General features: G+C 44.4%; 1 protein-coding gene across 2 annotated transcripts in view; it reads left to right on the forward strand.

Moving 5' to 3' along the window:
- The window catches only part of POLR3B (RNA polymerase III subunit B), a 130719-nt gene extending 107799 nt beyond the window's left edge, over window positions 1–22920 (forward strand). For both annotated transcript variants that reach the window (XM_067559366.1, XM_067559367.1), the window contains 2 exons: window positions 6667–6840; window positions 22354–22920. In XM_067559366.1, coding sequence (XP_067415467.1) covers window positions 6667–6840; window positions 22354–22483 — 304 coding nt within the window. In that variant the 3' untranslated portion in view covers window positions 22484–22920. The remainder of the gene's footprint in view (window positions 1–6666; window positions 6841–22353) is intronic.
- Window positions 22921–23170: the final 250 nt, after the last annotated feature.

Below are 23170 nucleotides of genomic sequence, written 5' to 3' on the forward strand. Positions count from 1 at the left end.
TCTGCATCGTCGTAGGATTGCTGGTATGATCCCTAAATCCAGTGAGATAGTTGGTTGTTCAATCTAATCTTGAATATAACTAGTGAAGATGATTCCACAATCTCTTCTGGAATCCTATTTGCCTAATTAATCTTATTTTATTACTTATGCACCATCTTAATCTTAGAACCATTACTTTTTGATCCATTCTTGTTAACGAATGATGGCAATTGATCATAGTCCCCTTTATAACTTACACTCACATACCTGCATAATAGTCATGTCTGCTTTCATCTGGCTTTCCCCGCAGATAAACATGATCCATATGCTTAATCTTTCCTTACATCTTACTTTCCCAAGCCTCTTAGCATTGGCTGTAGGACTACTCCATGCACTTCTTTCATTGTCCCTGGCACAGCTGAAAAGTCAGTCTTTCCAGTAACTCCAGCTTCCAGGAATTCTCTTGACTTAATGATCCTATGAGTGGAGGGGTGGATCTCCTAGTTACCTGATGCAGAAGTATTTACTCTATTTCCTGTTCTTCATTGAATATATTTCCTGTGCATTCATTTTCCAGTATCATCTGTCTTGGATAAGGCATGCAAATTGTCACACACTTTTTGTAAGGAAGTCAAGGTACCACTGCTTGAAGTGGGGAGGGAAATGTGAAGAAGTGTTACGACGCTTTCTCAACTCCTTCCTTATTTCTTTCCAACCAGCAGCAATGAGAAGTGGGAGTCTAACAACCGCTGATCCCCTACTTTTGCCAATTTGAACAATAGGTGGTGCTTTCACTGATGATCTGTCTGCTTCATTCTTTTTCTAGTGCGGTGCCATGCACGCTGACAGCCCATATTAATAATGGAAGCTTGTACACCATTAGCTAGGAAAACAGCTTTATTAATGGAATCATTTGCTTATCCAAGTCTTGCGATCTGGTTTCATGTTGCTTCCCCCAATTCTTTCATTACCTGCTAGAGCTATTACATTGTGAGTTAGGGTTCATCTCTGAGTAATATCGGTGTCTAAAGTGATAGCATAATGATGCAATTTTTCTTACCTTCTTCTGATTTCTTTGTACGACCTGTTTCGGCTGTTTCAGTCAGCAGTCTAATGCTTTGTACACCGAGCTCTTTACTTGCCTTTGAAGAAACTAGTGGATTGTTCTATTTAAGCTGCCTCAACCGATTTTTCTCCACTAATTCATCTTTTCTTATTACCATCACCTACACTAAGAAAATGAGTTCCAGGCTTTCATGTTTATCATCCATTGCATTTTACAAGGAGAGAGCAGACTAACTGTATCTTAAAATGTGGCTCTGTGCTTTTAATAGTAACCCTATAAAAATGGCATTTCATTATGGGGTTCACTGGCTATTGTCTTTATCATTTCTATATCAAATGTGCTTAGTTGTGCTTTATAAAACGATCTCTATATAATCGTGGAAAATTCTGCCTGGGACCTGAGTCAAAGCTGCATTCTTTTCTCCTTGAATATCACTAGTACTAAAGATTCTGCATATTAAGTGATGCCCACAGACATCTGTCCAGCCTCATTGCCTTAAACATCAGTTTGCTTTTTTACTATTGCTATGCATTGAGCAGATGTTTTCATTTATCTCCTTGATGTCTAGATTATTTTTTTTCCCATGAGCAATTAATTAAGTTAGAACCTGTCAATACATATGGATTGTCTAATATCTATTTCTTCCAATGTGTATTATCTTGTGTCTAAATTTAATCTGCTATTCTGCTTTATATAGGTTTTTACACCATGCTCCTCACTGTAGTATCTGAGGGCCTTCTAGTGGTGCATTAAGCAACGTGACTAACATCTCTCATACGTTCTCTTATCCTCTCGCAGGGGGGAGAAGTGTGTGCAGTGGAGTGTCTTGTTTTAGATTTTTTTTTAAATTTTTTTTTAAATCAAACAGAGACAGAGACAGCTATATATTCTCTATTGTGATAGAGAAGGCAAGATCAAAGAAGTGCAGTTTGTACTTGGAGCGGATGGTGCGGAGCTCCTTAGTTCCTGGAGGAGTTCTTTCCACAGTCGGAGTTGCCCCTGAGAAAGCTCCATCTCCTCCATAGATGAGCTTTACCTTTATTGTAGAAAGTTCCATTGTGCCAGAGGAGCAAAGCTGTTGACTCTGAATCAGACCCTTTTTCCCCTATTATGCTAAATTGTTCCATTTCAGAAAGCTGTGTCTATGGAAGCAAATATCATTGCAAAGAAAGAGACCTGAGAGCAGCTGCCTGTAGGCTCTGAATGTAAACTATTCTAGGATTAAGCAGTGTCTCTAAATTTACCTTCATCCTATCCTATCTTCTCCTGGCAAAATTTCTGAGGTTCATGATGTTTCCGCCTCTGAGACACAAACTGAAGACCCCAAATAAAGCTCCCAGGCTGCATCAAAGAGGAAACTAGAATCATATTGCCCAGTCAGCTCAATATATTTACGTAAACTACATTTGATATGCAGGAAATCAGTGTTAGCCCCTCTGCTGGTTATTTTCTCTCCTTACACACACAATTGTCAGAATGCATAACTTATTCCTAGCTTGTTGCTTGCTTGCATTTTGAAATAATCAGTTGTGCCAGTTTCATAGTGCATTGTAAGGAAAATAATTTGGTAATATAGGTCAGTGCTCCCCTCCACTCCCAAAGGCCATGGAGCACAGTGTCCCCTCTCTTCCTGTCAGAGATACGAAGATCCTTTGGATAACATCCCCACTCTTGAGACCCAATGATTCAGCCAGATAGCACTGTTGTTTAACAGGCATGATGGGGATCACTACTGAGCAGTGTAAGAACATCCCAGGGGCTGAGTACATTTCCCTCTGCTGGTCTAGAAAGCTAGAAACAAGGCAAGAAATGAAACCCAGTCTTCTGGAAAATGCAGAATAGTGCCGTTAAATTGCTGATGTGTGGATTGAGGTTTTTAAGTAAATAAACATTGGAGTTAACTGCTTGATTATTCTGGTTCTAACTGTAATAGTTAAACTAACAATATCAAGATCTACTGGTCCCAATTTTTCATTTAAGGATGTGGTTCTATTACTTTTAGTGCTTTTGATGCTTCCTGGTTTTGTGTGTGTGTGAGGGGGGATTGTTTTTGTTTTTAAATGTGAAATGTTTTCTGTTTTTAAAGCTTCCATGCTTGGGTCGCTCTAGCCTCTGTTTAGAATGCAGAAAGGAAGTAGCTGCTATGGACAACAGCTGGGGTGGCTGGTGGGAGAGAGAGAAAGAACATGCAAACCCTTTATAAATACTATATTTTATTATACTAAACACTTATGGGTGTGGGATTTTCAAAAGCACCAAAGTGAGTGAGGAGAACAAATCCCATTGACGTCCTGTAGGCTTTGTGCTACTAACTCACTTAGACTACGGCTCAGTAGGCTTAGGCTACGGCTAAGTCAGTGTAGACCCGCTCAGTCGATCCAGAAATCAACGTACTAAGACCAGCTACACAAGTAGCATAGTGCTTCGTTGACGGGAACAATATTCCCGTCAGTGCAGTGCAGACAGAGTTCAGAAGAGAAACTCAGCAGTCAACGGGAGTTACACAAGTTTTTTGCATACTTTGCGTAACTCCCGTCGACTGCTGCCGAATCTCACAGGTAAGTGTAAACAGGGTCTTAGGAACTTTTGAAAACCCTACCCTTAGTTGCTTTAGAAAGTTTTTACCCAAAGTTCCATTGACTTTCAGTGAAACTTAGGCATCTGTGCCACTTTTGAAAACGGGGTACTTAAGTTTCTTCCCCTGTATCATTAAAGACCATAGCTTTTTAAGGCCTGGAAAGGAAAGAGTGCGCATAGTTTTTCCAGAATCTCATCCTTCCATTAACTGGAAGGGGACTTGTGGGTACTCAGAGGCAGATTTTCAAAGGTATTTAGACCACCTAAAAGATGCAGATAAGTGCCTAGTGGGATTTTCAAAAATGCTTAGGTGCCTATATACTTCAGGTGTATCTTTATTCAAATACCTTTCCAAATCTGGCCCTCACAGCCTTGCTGGATAAGTGCCATACACCACAGGATCAGTCATTAAAGCAGCATATGTGCAATGACGATGCCGCCATCCATGTGGGTGAGAACTAGGAAGTTAAACTGTAAACATGTTCTTCCCATTGTCACAACAAAAAAGAAAATGAAACCAATTACATGAATGGAAGGACAAATTTGAATTGCAAACAGATTAGCTTGAAGTTCCCAAGGTGGTGAGAGAAAAAGGTAAAGACTTTTTTGAAAAATAAACACAAATTAAACCTTGAGAAGATCCATTTAATCTAGTAACTAAACTAACTTTTTGTAGTTATATAGCAAGATAATTAGATATTGAGGCAATTTTTTTAACCATTTTTGCATGTTAAAATTACAATTTTATGGAAATAAAATAATTTGAATTATTCATATACATAAAATATGTATATGACAAAAGTTACAGGCCAGATTCGCCAATACACACTGGCTGCTTCATGCCACTCCAGTGATGCAAACATCCAGGTATCCACCTCCACCAGCCAGGTAAGCCTGTGCCTTAGAACCACCATAAACAATTTATTCTTATCCCTTAGTGTTTAAGGGCCTGATCCATGGCTCATAGAAGTAGAGACTTCCATTAATTTCCGTGGTTGTTTTGTATCCAGCCCTAAATCTTTTTTAAAATCCTTTTATCTTCTTTTAAACATTCATGTGCCATTTTTTGGCAACCACTTTCTGGTTAGCATATTACGCAGGAGAAAACAGGCAATATTAAAACTGCATGCAAGAGAGTTATTTTCATGGAGTGGAAAACCAGGAGGCTAATATCCATTCTACAGTTAAGATAAAAGATTCAGAAAGCTACATTTTACCTTAAAAATACTCATATCTTTAATTACTTAAAGAGATACTGTAATGCTTCAGGCACTGCATGTAGATTGTTTTGTTTAATATGTTGTGATATTTTTTATAAAAGTTGCTCATTTTTTAATCACTCAGCCTGCTATGTTTGCAACCCAAATATTGTTGTACTGTGCTAGTACAGGAGAAGCAAAAGTAATGTTGACTATGCAGCAAAGTCAGTATTGCCAACCAAAAATGTTCCAAAATCATGAGATGAGCAAAAAAAAATTTTTTTTGTTTAATGAATTTTGCATTTTGATTTGTCTTCTGGTTTCTGAGCCTTTTAGAGTGCACTTGAATCACATTTTCAAGCATTTCTCCACAACCATAATGGGTAGAAACTTACTATTTTTGTAAATAAAAGCTGAAATTTTCCCATAATCGCTTTTTTTCTTCAGGAGCTGGGTCTAAGGTATACACCAAATATCATGAGATTAGTGATAAAATTACGAGTTAGCAACACTAAAAAATGTATTTTAAAATTATTTCCTGTTAAAAATCTGCTACTAACACACACAAAAGAGAGGGAGCAGCAGGGTAGACATTCTTCATGAGGGCCCTCAGCCTTGGAACTAGATGCTCTGAGTCCAAAACAGTCCTAGTTTATTGATTTTTATTTGTTTGTTTGTTCAGCGCAAGTTGCAAACCTCATATGTTTTACCTCGCTGAGAGGGACCGAGAGGACATTAGTGGGAGATCATAATGTTTCTAGCTGTTGTGTTATGACTTATATTAAAGATTGGGCAAAAAGGGACTCCTGGAGTAACTGTTTGTAAAACTGGACTTTTAAAATATGTCTAGGGATACCTAAAGTACAGGTGCTCCCTTTTATTTAGTAAAAACAATGAGAGTTCTGTGGCACTTTAAAGACTAACAAATTTAATATTTGTAGATATAAGCTTTCGAGAGACTTCAGCTCTCTTCTTCAGATGCAGTAATACAGAAAATAGGTAACATAGAGGCATCTTCTAGATATCCAGGTGCATTGAGAACAATGGGGGAGGTGGAGTCCTGTATTTTCTGTATTACTGCATCTGAAGAAGAGAGCTGAAGTCTCTCGAAAGCTTATATCTACAAATATTAAATTTGTTAGTCTTTAAAGTGCCACAGAACTCTCATTGTTTTTGCTGTATACAGACTAACACGGCTACCCCTCTGGAACTTTTATTTAGTGTATGTTTTAAAGTGAAAGTAAATTTAAAAAAACTTTAAAAGGAAATTTACTTAAAAATAAAAAAAGTCAAATTAAAACTAATATCTAATTTTTCTAGTAGTTTTTACATTACTACATGTATCAAAAGACTCATTTAAAATTTGATCAGAGATGTGAAGATTTTTTTTCTAGATCCCATTAACTAGAATATGTGTCCAATTGAAAACACAATATTTTGAGGGTTCACTATCTGTTTTAGCTCCTATTTTATTTAGCTGGATAATAAAACTTCAGTACTCTGAATGCTCTGTAAATATCATGTTTACTAATTTTGTATCTATTTATGTTGTCATAATTGTATTCTTGGCTAATGAAAACTCATGTCTTTTGCATTTATTCAGCTAAATCTATTAAATGAATTATTGTCCAGATTTTTCAAACCTTACTCATGTAACTACTACATATTACTAACACATGAATAAGGACTACTTGCATGAATAAAGATTTACAGGATTTGCCCTATGGTTGTAGACTTTTTTAATTTAAGTCTATTGGTACTATTCTTTAGGGCATACATTCCTAAAATTTGAGGACATACGTTCTAGAAATATTTACTGTATTCTTTAAATTACTTATTTCAAAGGCAACCCACTGAAGGTCGATCGCGTGATGGTGGTCTACGTCTTGGAGAAATGGAACGAGATTGTTTAATAGGTTATGGAGCCAGCATGCTTTTGCTGGAGAGACTGATGATTTCAAGTGATGCCTTTGAAGTGGATGTCTGCGGACAGTGCGGCTTGCTGGGATATTCTGGCTGGTAAATTGACTAGTTTTAATGTTTTCCTGTTGGTGGCTTTAGCTCCTGATCGCTTTTCCTCTTATTTTGCTCATGCAGTGTTATGTTCTGTATGTCTACTTTAAAGAAAGCCATTGAGTCTTTGTCATATGAAGCAAACTGATTAACACAGTAAATACATCTACAGAATAATAGTTAACACCTGTGTAGTACTTTTCATGTTCAAAGTGCTTTGCAAATATTAGTTAATATTTCCATACATTTTAATTCATCTACACTGGGTAAATCTTAAGGAGATGCACTCTGAATAGCTCAGAAAATTGATAACCAGATATAGAGTTCTTCACTAATAGGGCACTGGTTTCTTCTGACTCAGGTCATGCACTTTCACACAAAGCGAGAAATGAGTTTGTAGTCTGTGGGCCAATTTCTGTCCTAACTGAGGTTTCAGCGGGTTAAAGGCCCGAATTTGTTTTGCTTTAGTGGTCCGTCTCCCAGAATGGGAATAAATATCCTTGTTCTCAAACTCAATCCCTACTGGTACATTGGCAGTCTCAGAGAGACAGGACAAGGTTGGAATTAACATGGAAACTGTACTACCTTATCACCCATTCTCTAGGGGCTTATCTACGCAGAGTTTGTGTACCAATTTAACTAAACTGACTTAATTCAGTTATTGCAACTCTCCTAATGTGGACATGCTCTTAAATTGGTTTGTGTGTCTTAAATCACTTTATCTTAGATCATTTATAACCCACCTTAAGATAAAGTGATTTAAGACACTTAAAACTAATTAAAGTGTCCACATATACAGTTGCATGGATTTAACTACATTGGTTTAAAATCACACCTTTAGTTAAACTGGTGCAATTTTGAATGTAGATTAGGGCTTAGTTAATTGTTTCTGGGGGCTAGTCTGTCTGGCATGGCAGATTGCAGTGAAGGGCATAATCTGTAGAGCACACTAATATGTTGTGCTCTAACCAACCTGTGTAGAGCTTGCTAGCATGCTTTAAATGGTACCTAGATCATGTTAATATCCTGTGTGAAATGGGACTACATCAGTGTGGTCTATGTTCCTTTTTAGAGCATGCCAACTGGGTCTTTATGGGCCAGTTAGAACACAACATGTTAGCGTTCTACAGATCACACTTCCTCTGATGCACTTCGCTGCACTGTGTAGACAAGATCTAAGTCATTGGCAATGTACTGTCGGGAAGCTTGTACTGCCACTCACTGTACCTAGTTTTGAAGACTAAAGTCCTCCATCAGTCTTCAAAGTTATCAATCTAGCACATTTCATTATACTTAATTTACTTAATTTTTTTCTTTATTAAGAGACGGTGATGAGATTTTTACAAAAGAGACACATAGACCTTATATTTCTAACGTGGTCATAAGTATTTTTGAAGGACTGCCATTCTTTCTTAGTAAGATTTTCAGAAGTTTATAGTGTCATTTCATAATTTTTTTCTGTTCTGTAGTAAAATTATTTTTAATACCATACTGTTTTTCCTGCAAGTTACAAAATACACAAAGGGCACCTTGATGTTCTTTGATACTGAGATTGTTTGGTTTTTTGTGTACTGTAATTCTACCTACCTTCTCTGAGCTACCCCAGTACTCTTTAGCCCTTAGGGCCTGCTGTATGTTCTCATGAGCAATAGACTTTCTGATTTCCTTTTACAGGAGCAAAGTTTGATGGAGTCTCCAAAGCCATTTCTCCACTGAACACACCAACCAGTGGGGAAGGGAGGGTGTGCATATTTGTTTTGTTCTAGATATAGAATGTTTTCTTTCAGGATGGAAGACCAGGAAGAGCCTCGGCTCATCTCTGAATCTCTGATCTATGCTGTACCAGTTTAGGACAGTGTAGCCGGGAGGGGTGGTCCCCCTTGGAGAAGGACCCAGAGGGGGAGCCAGACCCGCCCTGGCTGATAGAGCCCCGAAGGAAGACCCCTGACCGGAAGCAGGTGGGCGGAGCCAGGCCTTTAAAACCCCGGCCTGCGAGCCCAGTCAGGGGAAGACGGCCGAGGGAGAAGGATGCCTCTCCCCTTAGGCTCCCAGCTAAGACCAGGCCAGAGACCCATGCTGACAGGGAGCGGCTGGTCTTACCCCCAGCCTGGGGGCCGGCGGAGGGCCCACCAGAGTTCCCCGCCGCCTGGGGGCCGGAGGACCTGGAAGAGCTGCCCTCTGTGGAGGAACCCCTGGAGTTGCCAGAGCTGCCACCCGTTGATGAGGAGGGCCTCATAGGACTACCACACCTCAGTGACTCGAGGGAGGCAGGTACCAGGGGCTTCGGGGAGGAAGAAGCCCAGGGACAGCCATAAGACCATGGCTGAGTCGGGGGCAACCCGGGTGGCGTGTTGCGGCAGGAGCCCCGCCGACCCCATGGCAAACGCCTTTTGCCACTGCGAGGTCCCTGGGCTAGAATGCAGTGGAGACAGGTGGGCCTGCATCCCCCTTCTCCCTTCCCTAGCAGCCCCGAGAGAGCCTCACCCTCCACACCGCTCCAGAGAGCGGGCCTGCTTATTGGCCAGCCCTGCCTGAGGGCCCGGCGCTAGACTGCTTATTGGCCGGCCCGGCACTAGACTGCTTATTTGCCAGCCCTGCCTAAGGGCCGGGCAAAAGATTGCTTGCCCGGGAAAAGGGCTTGAGACTGCTCCCAGCAGGAAATAGCTGGGAGGGGTGGTCCCCCTCTGAGTAGGGGCCCGTCCACACATAGTGGAGAATGCAGGCATAACCCATCCCTTGCTGTTAAGGGGGTGACCTACAAAACTATTGCCAATACAGGTCAGCATGGACCTGGACCAACTCAAGCAGTGGTGGGCCAAGCTCCACTAGCAACAGCAGGCGGCCCAGCAGCAGCAGCAGCTGCTCCAGACCTTAGGGGCCCAACAGCAACAGCTCGTCCGAGACTTGGGGGCGCAGCAGCAGCAGCAGCAACGCCAGTGCCTCCAGCAGATGGCTGCCCTGCTCCCCGGCCCCAGCAGCATGGCTGTGGGAGGGGATGGCGGGACTGGCGGGGACCCCGATGCCTTTACATCTGACAAAGCTGGGACCAGAGGACGACCCGGAGGCCTTCCTCGTAACCTTTGAAAGGGTAGCGTCAGTGGCTAGCTGGGGCCCAACCCAATGGGCAACCCTGTTAGCCCCCTACCTGACAGGGGTACCGCAGGCGGCTTATTGGGCGCTCTCTGAGACATAGGCCCAGGACTATATCGCAGTGAAGGCAGCGATCCTAGATGCATTGGACATCAGCCCAGACACCTTTCGGTGGCGGTTTCGGGGAAAGACTTATCCCCTGGGCACCCGGCCGCGAGCGGTTGCCCAAGAACTGAAGGACACCTGTAAGCGGTGGCTGCTGCCAGACCACCAGTCGGCCTCGGAGGTGGTGGACCAGGTCGTGAAGGAGAAATTCCTCCAGATTCTGCCGCCACAGGGCTGGACCTGGGTAATGCGCCACCGCCCTGCCATGTTGAGCAACGCTGTGCAGCTAATGGAAGATTTCCTAGCGGCAGAGGACCCTCCAATCCAGAGAACGCCTGCAGTGAAAGGAACCCCCACACGAGACCCCTTGCCACCTCCCAGGCGACCCGTCCCGCTGGGGCCAACCCTAGGATGTTGGGCACCCCAGCCGCCCACCCCGCAACTCCGGCAACTCCCCGGGGGCCGCCCAGCCAAAGGCCAGACCGGGCCTTAGAACTGAAGGCTGCAACCCACCCCGCCCAAGATAGCCGAGCCCAGGCGGGATGCCCCGAGATCAGCCCCTGCTTCACCTGTGGCCACCTGGGCCACCTGCAGCAAGACTGCCCCCGGAGGGACTGCTCCTTTGGCCTGGTCTGCAGCGGGGAAGGATGAGCCCGGACACACCTTGGGCCCCCCGTGACGATCCCCGTAAGGCTCCCAGAGGGACAGGCGCAGGCCTTGGTTGACTCCGGCTGCAGGCAGACGCTGGTCCGCCACGAGCTGATTCCCCGGGGCCAGCAACCCCACAGGCGGGTCCACGTACAGTGTATTCACGGGGACTTGAAGGAATACCCCACCTGCCCGCTCCAGCTCACCATTGCCGGGATGACCCACGTGGTGCAAGTTGGGCTCGCTGTGGGGCTGCCCTATGCCGTCATTCTTGGCCGGGACTGGTCCAGGTTCGCCCGAATCCTCCAGGCCATCACACACCAAGCAGACCCTGGACCAGCAGTCCTCTTGGGGGCCATGCCACGAGGGAGCCCCCAGAGTCAGAGGGCCCAGGAGCCCCGGGGACCCCGGGACCACCCAGCAACCTCCTCCCGACGGAACGGGAGGCCGACCGTACCCCAGGCAGGGAAGGCCCACAGACGACCCCGGTGGAAGAGTTTTGCCAGGACCAGAGAAACGACCCCACGCTCCGCCATGCATATGAGCAGCTCACCTATGAGGATGGGGTCGCCATTCACCCTGACCAGACTAACCAGTGGCCCCGTTTCAAGCTGCGGATGGGCCGGTTATACCGCGTGGAGCGGGACCCCCGGACCCAGGAACATTGAACCCAACTGGTGGTGCCATGACTCCACCGGCAGGCCGTGCTAAGACTGGCCCATGATGTTCCCATAGCCGGGCACCTGGGGCTGGACAAAACCCTCACCTGGATCTTGGCCCACTTCTATTGGTTGGGAATTAGGCAAGAGGTGAAGGACTATTGTGCCTCCTGCCCCGAATGCCAACTGGTGGCTCCCCCGGGCGTGGCCAGGGCTTCTCTCGTACCGCTTCCACTGGTCGGGATGTCCTTTGAGAGGGTCGCAACGGATCTCATGGGACCCCTGCCCAGGAGTGCCGTGGAGTTTCGGTACATACTGGTAGTAATGGATTACACCACCTGCTTCCCGGAGGCCATCTCGCTCTGGAGCGCTACAGCACGGGCAGTGGCTGCAGAACTATTAAAGATCTTCGCTCGGGTCGGATTGCCCCGAGAGATTCTCGGACCAAGGGACGAATTTCACCTCCCGGTTACTCCAAGAGGTGTGCAGCATCCTGGGGATAAAGAAATTACAAACGGACAGCCTGGTGGAGAGATTTAACTGGACGCTCAAGGGGATGCTGCGCAAGTTTTCCCCGGACGAACTCCGTTGCTGGGACCAGCTGCTCCCACCTCTCCTCCTGGTCATCCGAGAGGTGCCGCCAGCTTCTACCAACTTCTCCCCCTTTGAGCTACTGTATGGGCGACAACCGTGGGACCTGCTTGACCTCATAAGGGAAACCTGGGAACAAGCGCCACCCCATGACCGAGGGCTGCTCCAATATGTCATGACACTGCGGGACTGGCTAGCCCAGGTCAGAGAGCTGACTCAGGCGAATTTGAGGGATGCCCAGCAGGCACAGGCACACACCTACAACCGGGGTGCCTGCACCCGGACCTTCCAACCCGGGGATTGGGTTCTCGTCCTCTTCCCCACGGAGGAGTCCAAGCTCCTCGCGCGCTGGTGGGACCTCTTTGAGGTTATCCAGCAGGTGGGCCTCCTTAACTACGAGGTCCACCAGCCCCACCGACGAAGACCCCAGCAGATATATCACGTGAACCTCCTGAAACCCTGGCATGAGCGATCATGAGAGCCTCCCGCTCATGCCCTACCCCCCAGAACCAGAGTTGGGGCCGCGGCCCCCAGGCCCAGGGGTCCAGCAGGAGACTGCCCTGGGCAAAGACCTCACCGAAGGACAGCGGAAGCAAACCCGGCGCCTCCTGAAGGCCTTCTCCTGAACATTTACGGCCAAGTCTGGCCAGACCACCTTGGTACAGCATAGCATCCAAACGAGCCCAGGGGCGGTGGTCCGAGCGCCAACTAGACCCCTCCCGCGACACTTGGGTGAGGCCATCAAGGAGGAAGTGAAGGAGATGCTGGATCTGGGTGTGACTGAACCCTCGAAGAGCGAGTGGAGAAGCCCCGTTGTCCTGGTCCCTAAGCCGGACGGATCCCACCGGTTTTGTATAGATTTCCGAAAGGTCAACCTGATTTCTAGGTTTGACGCCTATCCCATGCCCCAAGTAGACGAGCTTCTCGAGCGGCTCGGGGAGGCCCAGTATATGTCAACCCTTGACTTAATGAAAGGCTACTGGCAAATACTCGTGGAGCTGGGGTCCAAAGAAAAAACAGCCTTTGCCACGCCCCAGGGGCTCTATCAGTTTACAAGAATGCCTTTCGGTTTACACGGGGCCCCCTCAACCTTCCAGAGACTGATGGACCAAATCCTGCAGCCCCACCTTGAGTATGTGGCCACTTATCTGGACAACATCGTAGTGTACAGCCGACACTGGGAGGACCATCTCAACCACCTCGCGGCCGTACTCCGAGCTCTTCGGGTTGCGGGCCTGACCGCAAACCCAAAGAAGTGCCGCCTCAGGTGGCGAAAAACCACCTACCTCGGGTACACCCTAGGGCGAGGAGTGGTCCGACCACTAGTGGGAAAGGTACAAGCAATCAAGGGGCAACCCGCTCCAAACACCAAGCAGCAGGACCGACAGTTCCTGGGACTAGTGGGCTACTGCCGGCGATTTATCCCTGACTTTGGTCAATGGGGCGGCTATGGTGGCAATCTCCTGGCAAAGACTGAACCGATACGTGTCTGCTGGACCCCACAGTCTGAGAGCGTGTTCCAGGCTCTCAAGGACGCGCTTTGCCGAAAGCCAGTGCTATATAGCCCCGATTTTGAGAAGAGTTTCGGGGTACAGACAGACACGTCAATGGTGGGACTGGGCGAAGTTCTGGCCCAAGAGATCAACAGGGAAGAACACCCCATACGTTACATAAGCCGGAAGCTGTTCCCCCGGGAGCAGCGATACTCGGTGGTTGAAAAGGAAGCCCTAGCCGTAAAATGGGCTTTGGAGGCCCTCCAGTACTACCTGCTTGGTAGTACCTTTGTAGTGGTCACGGACCATGCCGCCTTAAAATGGTTACACCAAATGAAGGAGACGAATGCTTGCCTTATGCGTTGGTATCTGACCCTCCAGCCATTCGCCTTCACAATACGGCGTAGTGTGGGCCAGCAGCATGCTAACGTGGATACGCTCTCCCGCTTGGGAGTACTGGATGAGACCAGCCCTGGAGGCTGGGATCTGGACTTGAGGGGGGTGTGTAGCCAGGAGGGGTGGTCCCCCTTGGAGAAGGACCTAGAGGAGGAGCCAGACCCCCCTTGGCTGGTAGAGCCCCAAAGGAAAACCCCTGACCAGAAGCAGGGGGTGGAGCCAGGCCTTTAAAACCCCGGCCTGCGAGCCCAGTCAGGGAAAGACAGCCAAGGGAGGATGCCTCTCCCCTGAGGCTCCCAGCTAAGACCAGGCCAGAGACCCATGCCGACGGGGAGCAGCCGGTCTTACCCCGCTGCCTGGGAGCCAGCGGAGGGCCCACTGGAGGAGTACAGAGCCTGGGACCCGGAGAACCTACCGGCCCTACCTGTGGCCTGAGAGCCGGAGGACCTGGAAGAGCTGCCCTCCGTGGAGGAACCCCTGGAGTTGCCAGAGCTGCCACCCGTTGATGAGGAGGGCCTCGTAGGACTACCACACCTCAGTGACTCAAGGGAGGCAGGTACCAGAGGCTTCAGGGAGGAAGAAGCCCAGGGACAGCCATAAGACCGTGGCTGAGTCGGGGGCAACCCGGGTGGCGTGTTGCGGCAGGAGCCCCACCGACCCCATGGCAAACGCCTTTTGCCACTGCGAAGTCCCTGGGCTGGGACACAGTGGAGACGTGTGGGCCTGCGTCCCCTTCTCCCTTCCCTAGCAGCCCCGAGAGAGCCTCACCCTCCAGACCACTCCAGAGAGTGGGCCTCCTTATTGGCCAGCCCTGCCTGAGGGCCCGGCGCTAGACTGCTTATTGGCCAGCCCTGCCTGGCACTGGACTGCCTATTGGCCAGCCCTGCCTAAGGGCCGGGCGAAAGATTGCTTGCCCGGGAAAAGGGCTTGAGACTGCTCCCGGCAGGAAATAGCCGGGAGGAGTGGTCTCTCTCTGAGAAGGACCCAGAGGGAGAACCCCGGACACTGCCCCCCTCTCACAGGGGCCTGTCCACAGACAGCATAAATCTTTGGAAATGTTTTTATTGCTTTAGTCTCCCATTGCTTGTCCGTGCTAGAGAACAGAGTTTTACCACTCTCCTGGTGTCTCTGGGCCAAATTTTGTTTCAAAACCAGAGTAAACTCCAGGGGCACAGATATATTAATGACTGCCCCTATGGCCACTCCAGGGGCAGAGGTGGACAGGAAATAACAAATAAGAGCACACAGGAATGCCTTAGCAGTAAAATTCAAGGATTCTATTCTCCTGCCCTAGGATAAAAGTGACTCTCATTTAAAACAATGAGAGTTACTTGCATCCTGTACTGGAAAAATCATGCTCTATGTCTGTTACTGTTCAAATACTACGGAGATTTATCTTGATACCATAGAGAGATCTGTATGTCTGTTTTGTTTGGGTTTTTTTTTTTAAAGCAAATGCTCTCAGACTGTGTGAGTCCTTCTGGCTCAGGTTTTTCCTTGAGTCTTTGTGATGCCCATAAAGCTGATGGATTACGTCTTTGCAGGACAGAAATCATTTAAAGGGGAATTGGATTCTCCCCTACATTTGGCACAGAGAAATTATTTCTCTTGTATCAATGTCCTTGAATCCCTCCGCTCCCTCTCCGCTCCTCCTCCTTCCCTAATACCAGCCATAGATTACTGAATAGTTGAGATCAGGTTCCTTCATAATTTCATGTGAGTCTTGCAGAGCAAAGGAGAGGGATGGGGATATGAGAGAGATGAACAGCATCTTCTCTGGCTGTGGAATCTCCCCCCGAGTACTGAATTTCCCACATTGCCACCATTTGTGCTCTGCCTTCCCCTGCTGGCCCCTATTCAGAGTGCTCTAATAGGTACTTCCTTTCACTATGGTAATACAAGACAATGTGCACCTGTTAGAGATGTTAGAAAGATGCACTGATTGCTGGGGAAAGGCAGAGCATGACTAGGCCAGCAAGGATGGAGCTTTCTTATTAGAACTTGACCATCTGTCATTCTTCCTTTAACCAAATGCCTTGTTCTTACCAAAGAAAAATTCTCTGCAGGTAAGATTGATGTCACTTTGATCCTGGATTTTAGCCTACTACAAGGTTTATCATATGCAGACAAATTGCATTTCCCTTAAGTACTGTAAACATGGAATTAGAGGCCAAAACTTTTTGGAATGCAACACCTCTAATGGTATGGATATGGATCCCCGTTGCCTTTCTGTTACGATTTTGGTATATTATGTTACCTATACTTCTAGGTTGCCAGAAATACATCTTTGTTATTAAAAGCTATTAGAAACTGCCTATTTTCATAGTATGTTATGGGTGAGGAAGTAGACCGAAAGTAAGTCTTGCTCTTCTGTATGTGAAAGAGAGGAAACACTTTTTTTGGTCTCAGTGTCAGAATTTCTTTTTATCATTGCATGTGTTCTGTCCAAAAAGAGAGAACCTGTTTACTTTTCCTCTACTCTTATGCTCATGTAGCAGAAGTCTAGGTGGATAGTCTGAGGGTTGAGGTTGTTAAACACCCATGTTCCCTGAAGGGAGTATAAAGCCTGCTCTGAACATCCCTCAATGATCAGTGACTTTTTTAGAGAGAGTGTGACTGAGTGCTAGTGCACGCGTGTAAAAAACGCGTAGACTATAATAGGGTTTGGATCCCTGGTTCAGGCCTCTCAGTGCTGCTGCAATACAAATAAATAACAGCAGAGCTACCTAGCAGCAGGATGCCACCTGTTGGTTTTCATACCGCTAATGTTAACTAAACTGTTTGATTCCTAGTTGTACTTTTTGTCATACAACTCAACCCGTGGCTATTAAAGACAACTCAACCCGTGGCTATTGAAGATATCAGGCCTTAGGAGAAGACCATATTTGGATTGTTTTAATACTTTTTAATTGTTAAATTCTTGCTTTATGCAGAGTCCTTTGAGAGAAGACTGTCCTTTTTTGTGACTTGAATCTCTTCTGCAATATACAGTTGAGCAGCTGTGTAGATAGGTGTTACTCTGCACATGAGTTCCAAGTGTGCTCTTTGAACTTCTGTCATGATACCAAAATAATTATATTTGGGCCAGACTAATGAATGTGCGATAAGTGCTGTGCCCTCTGGAGCATGAAACCTGGGTTCATTTTCCAATTCCAGGCTCTTGCTCCACAGGCAAGGATGAGCCAAGAAGCGTAATCTGCTTCTGAGTGGAAGGACTGTGGACGGCACTGCTTTGAAAAGCTTTAAATGCATACGTGGCCAATCTTTCTCAGCAAAGATAATGGCTGAAACATGGGTCCTTGAAGGAATTTGGGATTTCAGGAGTTGGAGGAGCTGGGGAGAATCAGAAAGGTTCCATAAAGTAACCCATGATCTTTCTACCTGTGAGAATGAAAAATTACCTTTTAACCCTTTAAGTTAGGGGTTTGTTAAACAATCAAACCCTTATGATTTAACTTTGTTACAAAATTTAAAATTTGTAAATTGTAGGTGAAATTTCTCACAGAGAGAGGGACAGACATTCTGCAATCTAATTCTGTGAAGCTCCCTAATGCAGGAGAATAATCAGTAATGGGTAGTTTCAGTTATTAAGTGGTGATAAGCTGTATCCATCAGTAGCTGCAGCAAGTGACCTGTAATGAGCAAAACAATAGAAACTAGGTAATTAGAGCAACTCAGAACCTCTCAGCTGGCCTTTGTCAGAGATTCAGGCATCAGTATGGGAAAGCTTGTAGCAACACATTGTTCTATGGATGATCGTAAGGGCACTAGACACCAGGAAAAAATGGTTAAATATAAAAAGTCCCTCTAACACGTATATCCAGTCTAGGATGGTTCATCTGGATAATACTCTCCTGAGGGAAGTAACAATATATTGACCTCAGTGGCAGGATTGGTTCCTCTGTGTGTGAAGGGGACCACTGCAACTGAGAGTCTCCCAGCGAAGGTTTTTTAAAAAGTTCACTACGCATTATCAATTTAGTACTAGGTCCTACTCACCTAACTCAATGAATTCAATGACAGTGCTCTAATAAATCATACAATTGTAGGACTGAACGGGACCTCGAGAGGTCATCTAGTCCAGTCCCCTGCAGTCAAGGCAGGACTAAGTATTATCTAGACTATCCCTAACAAGTGTTTGTCCAACCCACTCTTAAAAATCTCCTATTACAGAAATTCTATAACCTCCCTAGCTAATTTATTCCACTGTTTAACTACCCTGACAGTTGGGAAGTTTTTCTTAATGTCCAACTTAAACTGCCCTTACTGCAATTTAAGCCCATTGCTTTTTGTCCCATCCTCAGAGGTTAACGAGAACAATTTTTCTTCCTCCTCCCTGCAACAATCTTTTATGTACTTCAAGACTATTATCATGTCCCCCCTCAGTCTTCTCTTCTCAAGACTAAACAAACAGTTTTTTCAATCTTCCTTCATATGTCATGCTTTCTAGATCTTTAATCATTTTTGTTGCTCTTCTCTGGATTTGTCCAATTTGTCCACATCTTTCCTGAAATGTGGCACTCAGAACTGGACACAATACTCAAGTGGAGACCTAATCAGTGCAGAGTAAAGTGGAAAAATTATTTCTCATTACTCCTGCTAATGCATCCCAGAATGATGTTTGCTTTGTTTGCAACAGTGTTACATTGTTGACTCATGTTTAGCTTGTGATCCACTATAACCCCCATATCCCTTTCCATAGTACTCCTTCCTAGGGAGTAATTTCCCATTTTGTATGTGTGCAATTGATTTATTCCTTTCTAAGTGGAGTACCTTACATTTGTCCTTATTGAATTTCATCCTATTAACTTCAGACCATTTCTCCCGTTTGTCCAGATCATTTTGAATTTTAATCCTCCAAAGCACTTGCAACCCCTGCCAGCTTGGTATCATCCTCAAACTTTATAAGTTTATGCCATTATCTAAATCATTGATGAAGATATTGAACAGAACCGGACCCAGGACCAGTTTTTGTGGGACTCCACTTGATATGCCCTTCCAGCTTGACTGTGAACCGCTGATAACTACTCTCTAGGAACAGTTTTCCAACATTTATGCATCCACCTTATTGTAGCTCCATCTCAGTTGTATTTCCCTAGTTTGTTTATGAGAAGGTTATACAGGCCAGTATCAAAAGCTTTATGAAAGTCAAGATATACCACATCTACTGCTTTCCCCTATCCACAAAGGTTATTACCCTGTCAAAGAAAGTGATTAGGTTGGTTTGACACAATTTATTCTTGACAAATCCATGCTGACTGTTACTTATCACTTTATTAGCTTCTAGGTGTCTGAAAATTGATTGCTTGATTATTTTCTTCATTATCTTTCTGGGTACGGAAGTTAAGTTGACTGGTCTGTAAGTCCCCGGGTTGTCCTTATTCCCCTTTTTATAGATTGACACTATATTTGCTCTTTTCCAGTCCTCTGGAATCTCTCCCATCTTCCATGACTTTTCGAGATAATCACTAATTGCTCAGATACCTCCTCAGTCAGCTCCTTGAGTATTCTAGGATGTATTTCATCAGGCTCTGGTGACTTGAAGACATCAAACTTGTCTAAGTAATTTTAACTTGTTCTTTTCCTATTTTAGCCTTAGATCCTACCTCATTTTCATTGGCATTCACTATGTTAGATGTCCAATTGCTACTAAACTTTTTGGTGAAAACTGAAACAAAGTCATTTAGCAGTCCTGCTATTTCCACATTTTCTATTATTGTTTTTCTCCCCTCATTGAGTAATGGGCCTACCCGGTCCTTGGTCTTCCTCTTGCTTCTACTGTATTTGTAGAATGTTTTCTTGTTACTCTTCATCTCTATTTAATTTAATTTTGTTTAATCACACAGAATTTGATTCTCATGCTGAAGATGTGCATGACACATAGGAGACCATAAATATTTTGGGAGATTGTTCAGGTGCCATATTTTGGGTATTTGAAAATTTATGGACAGAGAAAATGTTTGCCAATGGGTTAAATTCAGCCTTTGTATGAGTGTAATTTATACTGCATTGAATAGGTGTCTATTTATTTACGCAAGGGCTGAATTTGGCCCTATAAGTGCACATACCTTGAGTTATGCTCTGCTCATCTCTAAACATGCACACTTTCCATCTAGATTTTGTAGATAGACCTCTGACAGTACGGAATTGTACTGTACTAGTGCTGGGGTAGATAAGGATATGTGAACAGCCAAAACATACTCCACAGTCCTCCCCACAATATCATGTCTGCTTGCCAGGCTCAACTTGTCCTGCCCACCACTGAGCTATGATGTTCATCTTCCATGTAGTTCCAGGAAAGATCCTGTTTAATTACTGTACCATCTCTGGCCCTCATCCCACACTAGGCAAGGGTATGACCAGGAGCAGAAATGTCATGCTCTATAGAGAGCTTCCTGGCTACACATGTGACTGCCTCCATTTTCTGTTATTGTTGCTATGTCAAAACGAGAAAATGGTCCCCATTCTGATAACCTTCTGTCTCATAAAAATATAAACAGACAATGAGGAAAAGATTTTATATTTTTTTATTGCAAAAAAAAAAAATGGAGCTATTTTCTTTAAAACAGTTAGTTAGTCTCGATGATCCCATTGTATAATAGTGCCTATTGGTTCAGGCAACAATAGTGCCCACTTGGAACACGTATTCTCTGGAAACAGTTAGTTCTCCCTTAAGCTTATTATTGCCTTCAGTCAGCACCAGAAAGTACCGGTGCTGCTTTTTGTTCAGCTCACAAATCAAGTTGGGTGGAATCCATTCTTCACCCTGAATTGAACTATTGTAATTACTGTTGCTGTACCACTAGCTGAGAGATTAATTGGTAATGAAGGACTCCAAAATATGGAGCATGTAGAGGCCAGGGCAGTCTTGAGTTTCCTTGAAAAAGAAATAGCTTCTGAATAGCATCAATATTTATTATAGATAAATCAGGACAGGAAGTGGCCTGGTCTGATAAAATAACTACAGTAGTGTTTGCTTTGGTGTTGACTCTCAGAGCCAAGGTTCTTGTAGCCATTTAATTCATTTTATCATCCATTTATCGTTTTTATTTCGTGTTTTGGTCAACTCATATGCTGTTTCATATATAATCAATGTATGCTAAATAGATTTAAACTGTAGGATTATAGATTTTCACTCAGAGCTTGAAACTATACCAAGAGGGGTGGAACCCAGGGTAGTTTAATACAAAATCACTAAATTTAATTTAAATTTAAAAGAAAAAAGGCTATAGTCTAATCCATCTCTCACTGAGGTTGCTGTTAAAACTTCAGTTGATTTCACTGGGCCCGATGCTATTGACTTCAGTGGGTTTTGGATTAGGCCCATGGACAGCAGAATCAAGTGATGGTAAGTATTGATTCTTACCATTCTGGAAATTGGTAAAACTCCCATTGACTTTGGAATGAGTCTGCAAGCAAACAGCCATCAAATAGGAAGTGTAGGTCCTAATGATCTGAGGCAGGCTTTGAACCTGCATCTAGAGGTTGAAAAGCTTGATAGCCCATTCCAGATTCCTGAATCATCGAATTTCCTTAATCAATGGATTGCTTTCTAAACTTTATAAAGTATTATGGAGAACAAATGAATCAAAGAATGAGAAATGGGAAAGCAGGAATGTGATTATTAAGGAAAAGTTTCCTATTCTCCATATGATGTGTCAGTTTAGAGTGAGAGGGAGTAATTACTAAACTTTATGTTGCTCGTTCTTATCTCCATGTGAGATAATCTGTAGAATGCTTGATAGTCTGATATTAGGCTATTGAATAAAGGGCATTTTCTTTCTAATATATTTCATGTGTCCAATTGCACAAATTTACTAAAAATAGTGATACAGCAAACAAAAGAAACAACTCCCTAAATTATCATAAGATTCTATTACCCTGAGTGACAAGAGGAGGGAACATAAAGGCTGCTTCACTAATTTCCTATTTTAATTGCAACCTGTGCTACTTTGGCTGCTTATTTGTTTGTGGTGGGCCAGAGAAAAGAGAAATATTCAGCATAGTCCTACATTAGTATGAATGGACTTGGGATACTTTGGTAATGGGAGAAATCTCATGAGAGGAAAACGAAGGGTGAGGGCTCATTCTCCCTGCACCATTGGTTTTGAAAATGAGTAGAATGGAAATTGAACAACTAGCCAATTTTTTAGAAATTTTTAGATTTTGAATCCACTTTGCCTCTTGACCACTGTTTATGTAATGCTGTATCTTGAGTGGTGGTACTCCCAGAGTGTGAGGGGGATATAGCGCTCAGTCCTGCAAGATGCTGAACACTCAGGTCCCAATCCAGCAAAGCACAGGTTTAACTTTAAACACATGAGTAAACTTCTTGGCTTCAATGAGATTATTCAGGGATTTACAGATATGCACATCTGTAAGTATTAGAACAGAGCCAGAGTGCTCAACACAGTCTAAGATTAAGGCCATAGAACATGTATTGTTTAAATGCAGTAGGATACAAGAACCACTTGATAATTGTAGCAGAGCTTCATTTATAAACCAGCAATGACTTTGTTTATTTGTTGTTTCCCTAGGTGCCATTACTGCAAGTCGTCATGCCATGTGTCATCCCTGCGAATTCCATATGCCTGTAAACTATTATTCCAAGAACTTCAGTCTATGAACATTATACCCAGGCTAAAGTTGGCTAAGTACAACGAATAAGCAAGCAAAACCAATATTTTAAGAAGACATAAAAAAGTGTGCGGAACTGGAAGGAATTTCTATGAAAAGGAGTGACTGTTAAAACTAAGTGGGAGGTGCGGGAACACTGCTGATTAATTCTTTATTATTTCCCCTTGCTATTTTAAGTTAATTGGGGGACTGTGCTGTAGAGAACACCAAGAGCAGCTGGCGGGAGATTCAAGCAGCCTGGATGAATGTGGTGCGTAGCAATTGTGTAATAAGGCCCTGATCCAGCAAAGCACTGCACCCGTATAACTTTTTAAGTATGTGATAGTCATGCAGTCAGGATGCAAGTGCTTTGCTGGATCAGAGCCTAAGTTTGACTCACTGCAGTGGTTTATGCATATTGCTTAAATATTAGTTTAATTTTCCAGACTGACAGGGAATGAAAAACTAATAAATTTTTTTTCCAAGTATTTTGCCTGTGTTTTGCTTCCTAAAAGATACTGTGGTGAGTACTTTGAAGGGTCAAAATTCCTAAATTATTGTGCTGATGCTGAAGCATTTAGTTATACTCTTTAGACAGTTTGTAGAGAATAAACACACTTCCTGGAAAACTTAAATTCAACCTTTTGAGCAATATTTTCCTAAGCAAATAAAGAAAAGATGCATGTGTGTGAGGTGTAATACAAACATAAGGTCAAATGCTGCCTTCAACTAGGCATA

Source organism: Emydura macquarii, unplaced genomic scaffold (genome assembly GCF_026122565.2).
Source record: "Emydura macquarii macquarii isolate MOO-44397 ecotype Brisbane River unplaced genomic scaffold, CSIRO-AGI_Emac_v2 contig_2205, whole genome shotgun sequence".
NCBI classification, from domain to species: domain Eukaryota; kingdom Metazoa; phylum Chordata; order Testudines; family Chelidae; genus Emydura; species Emydura macquarii.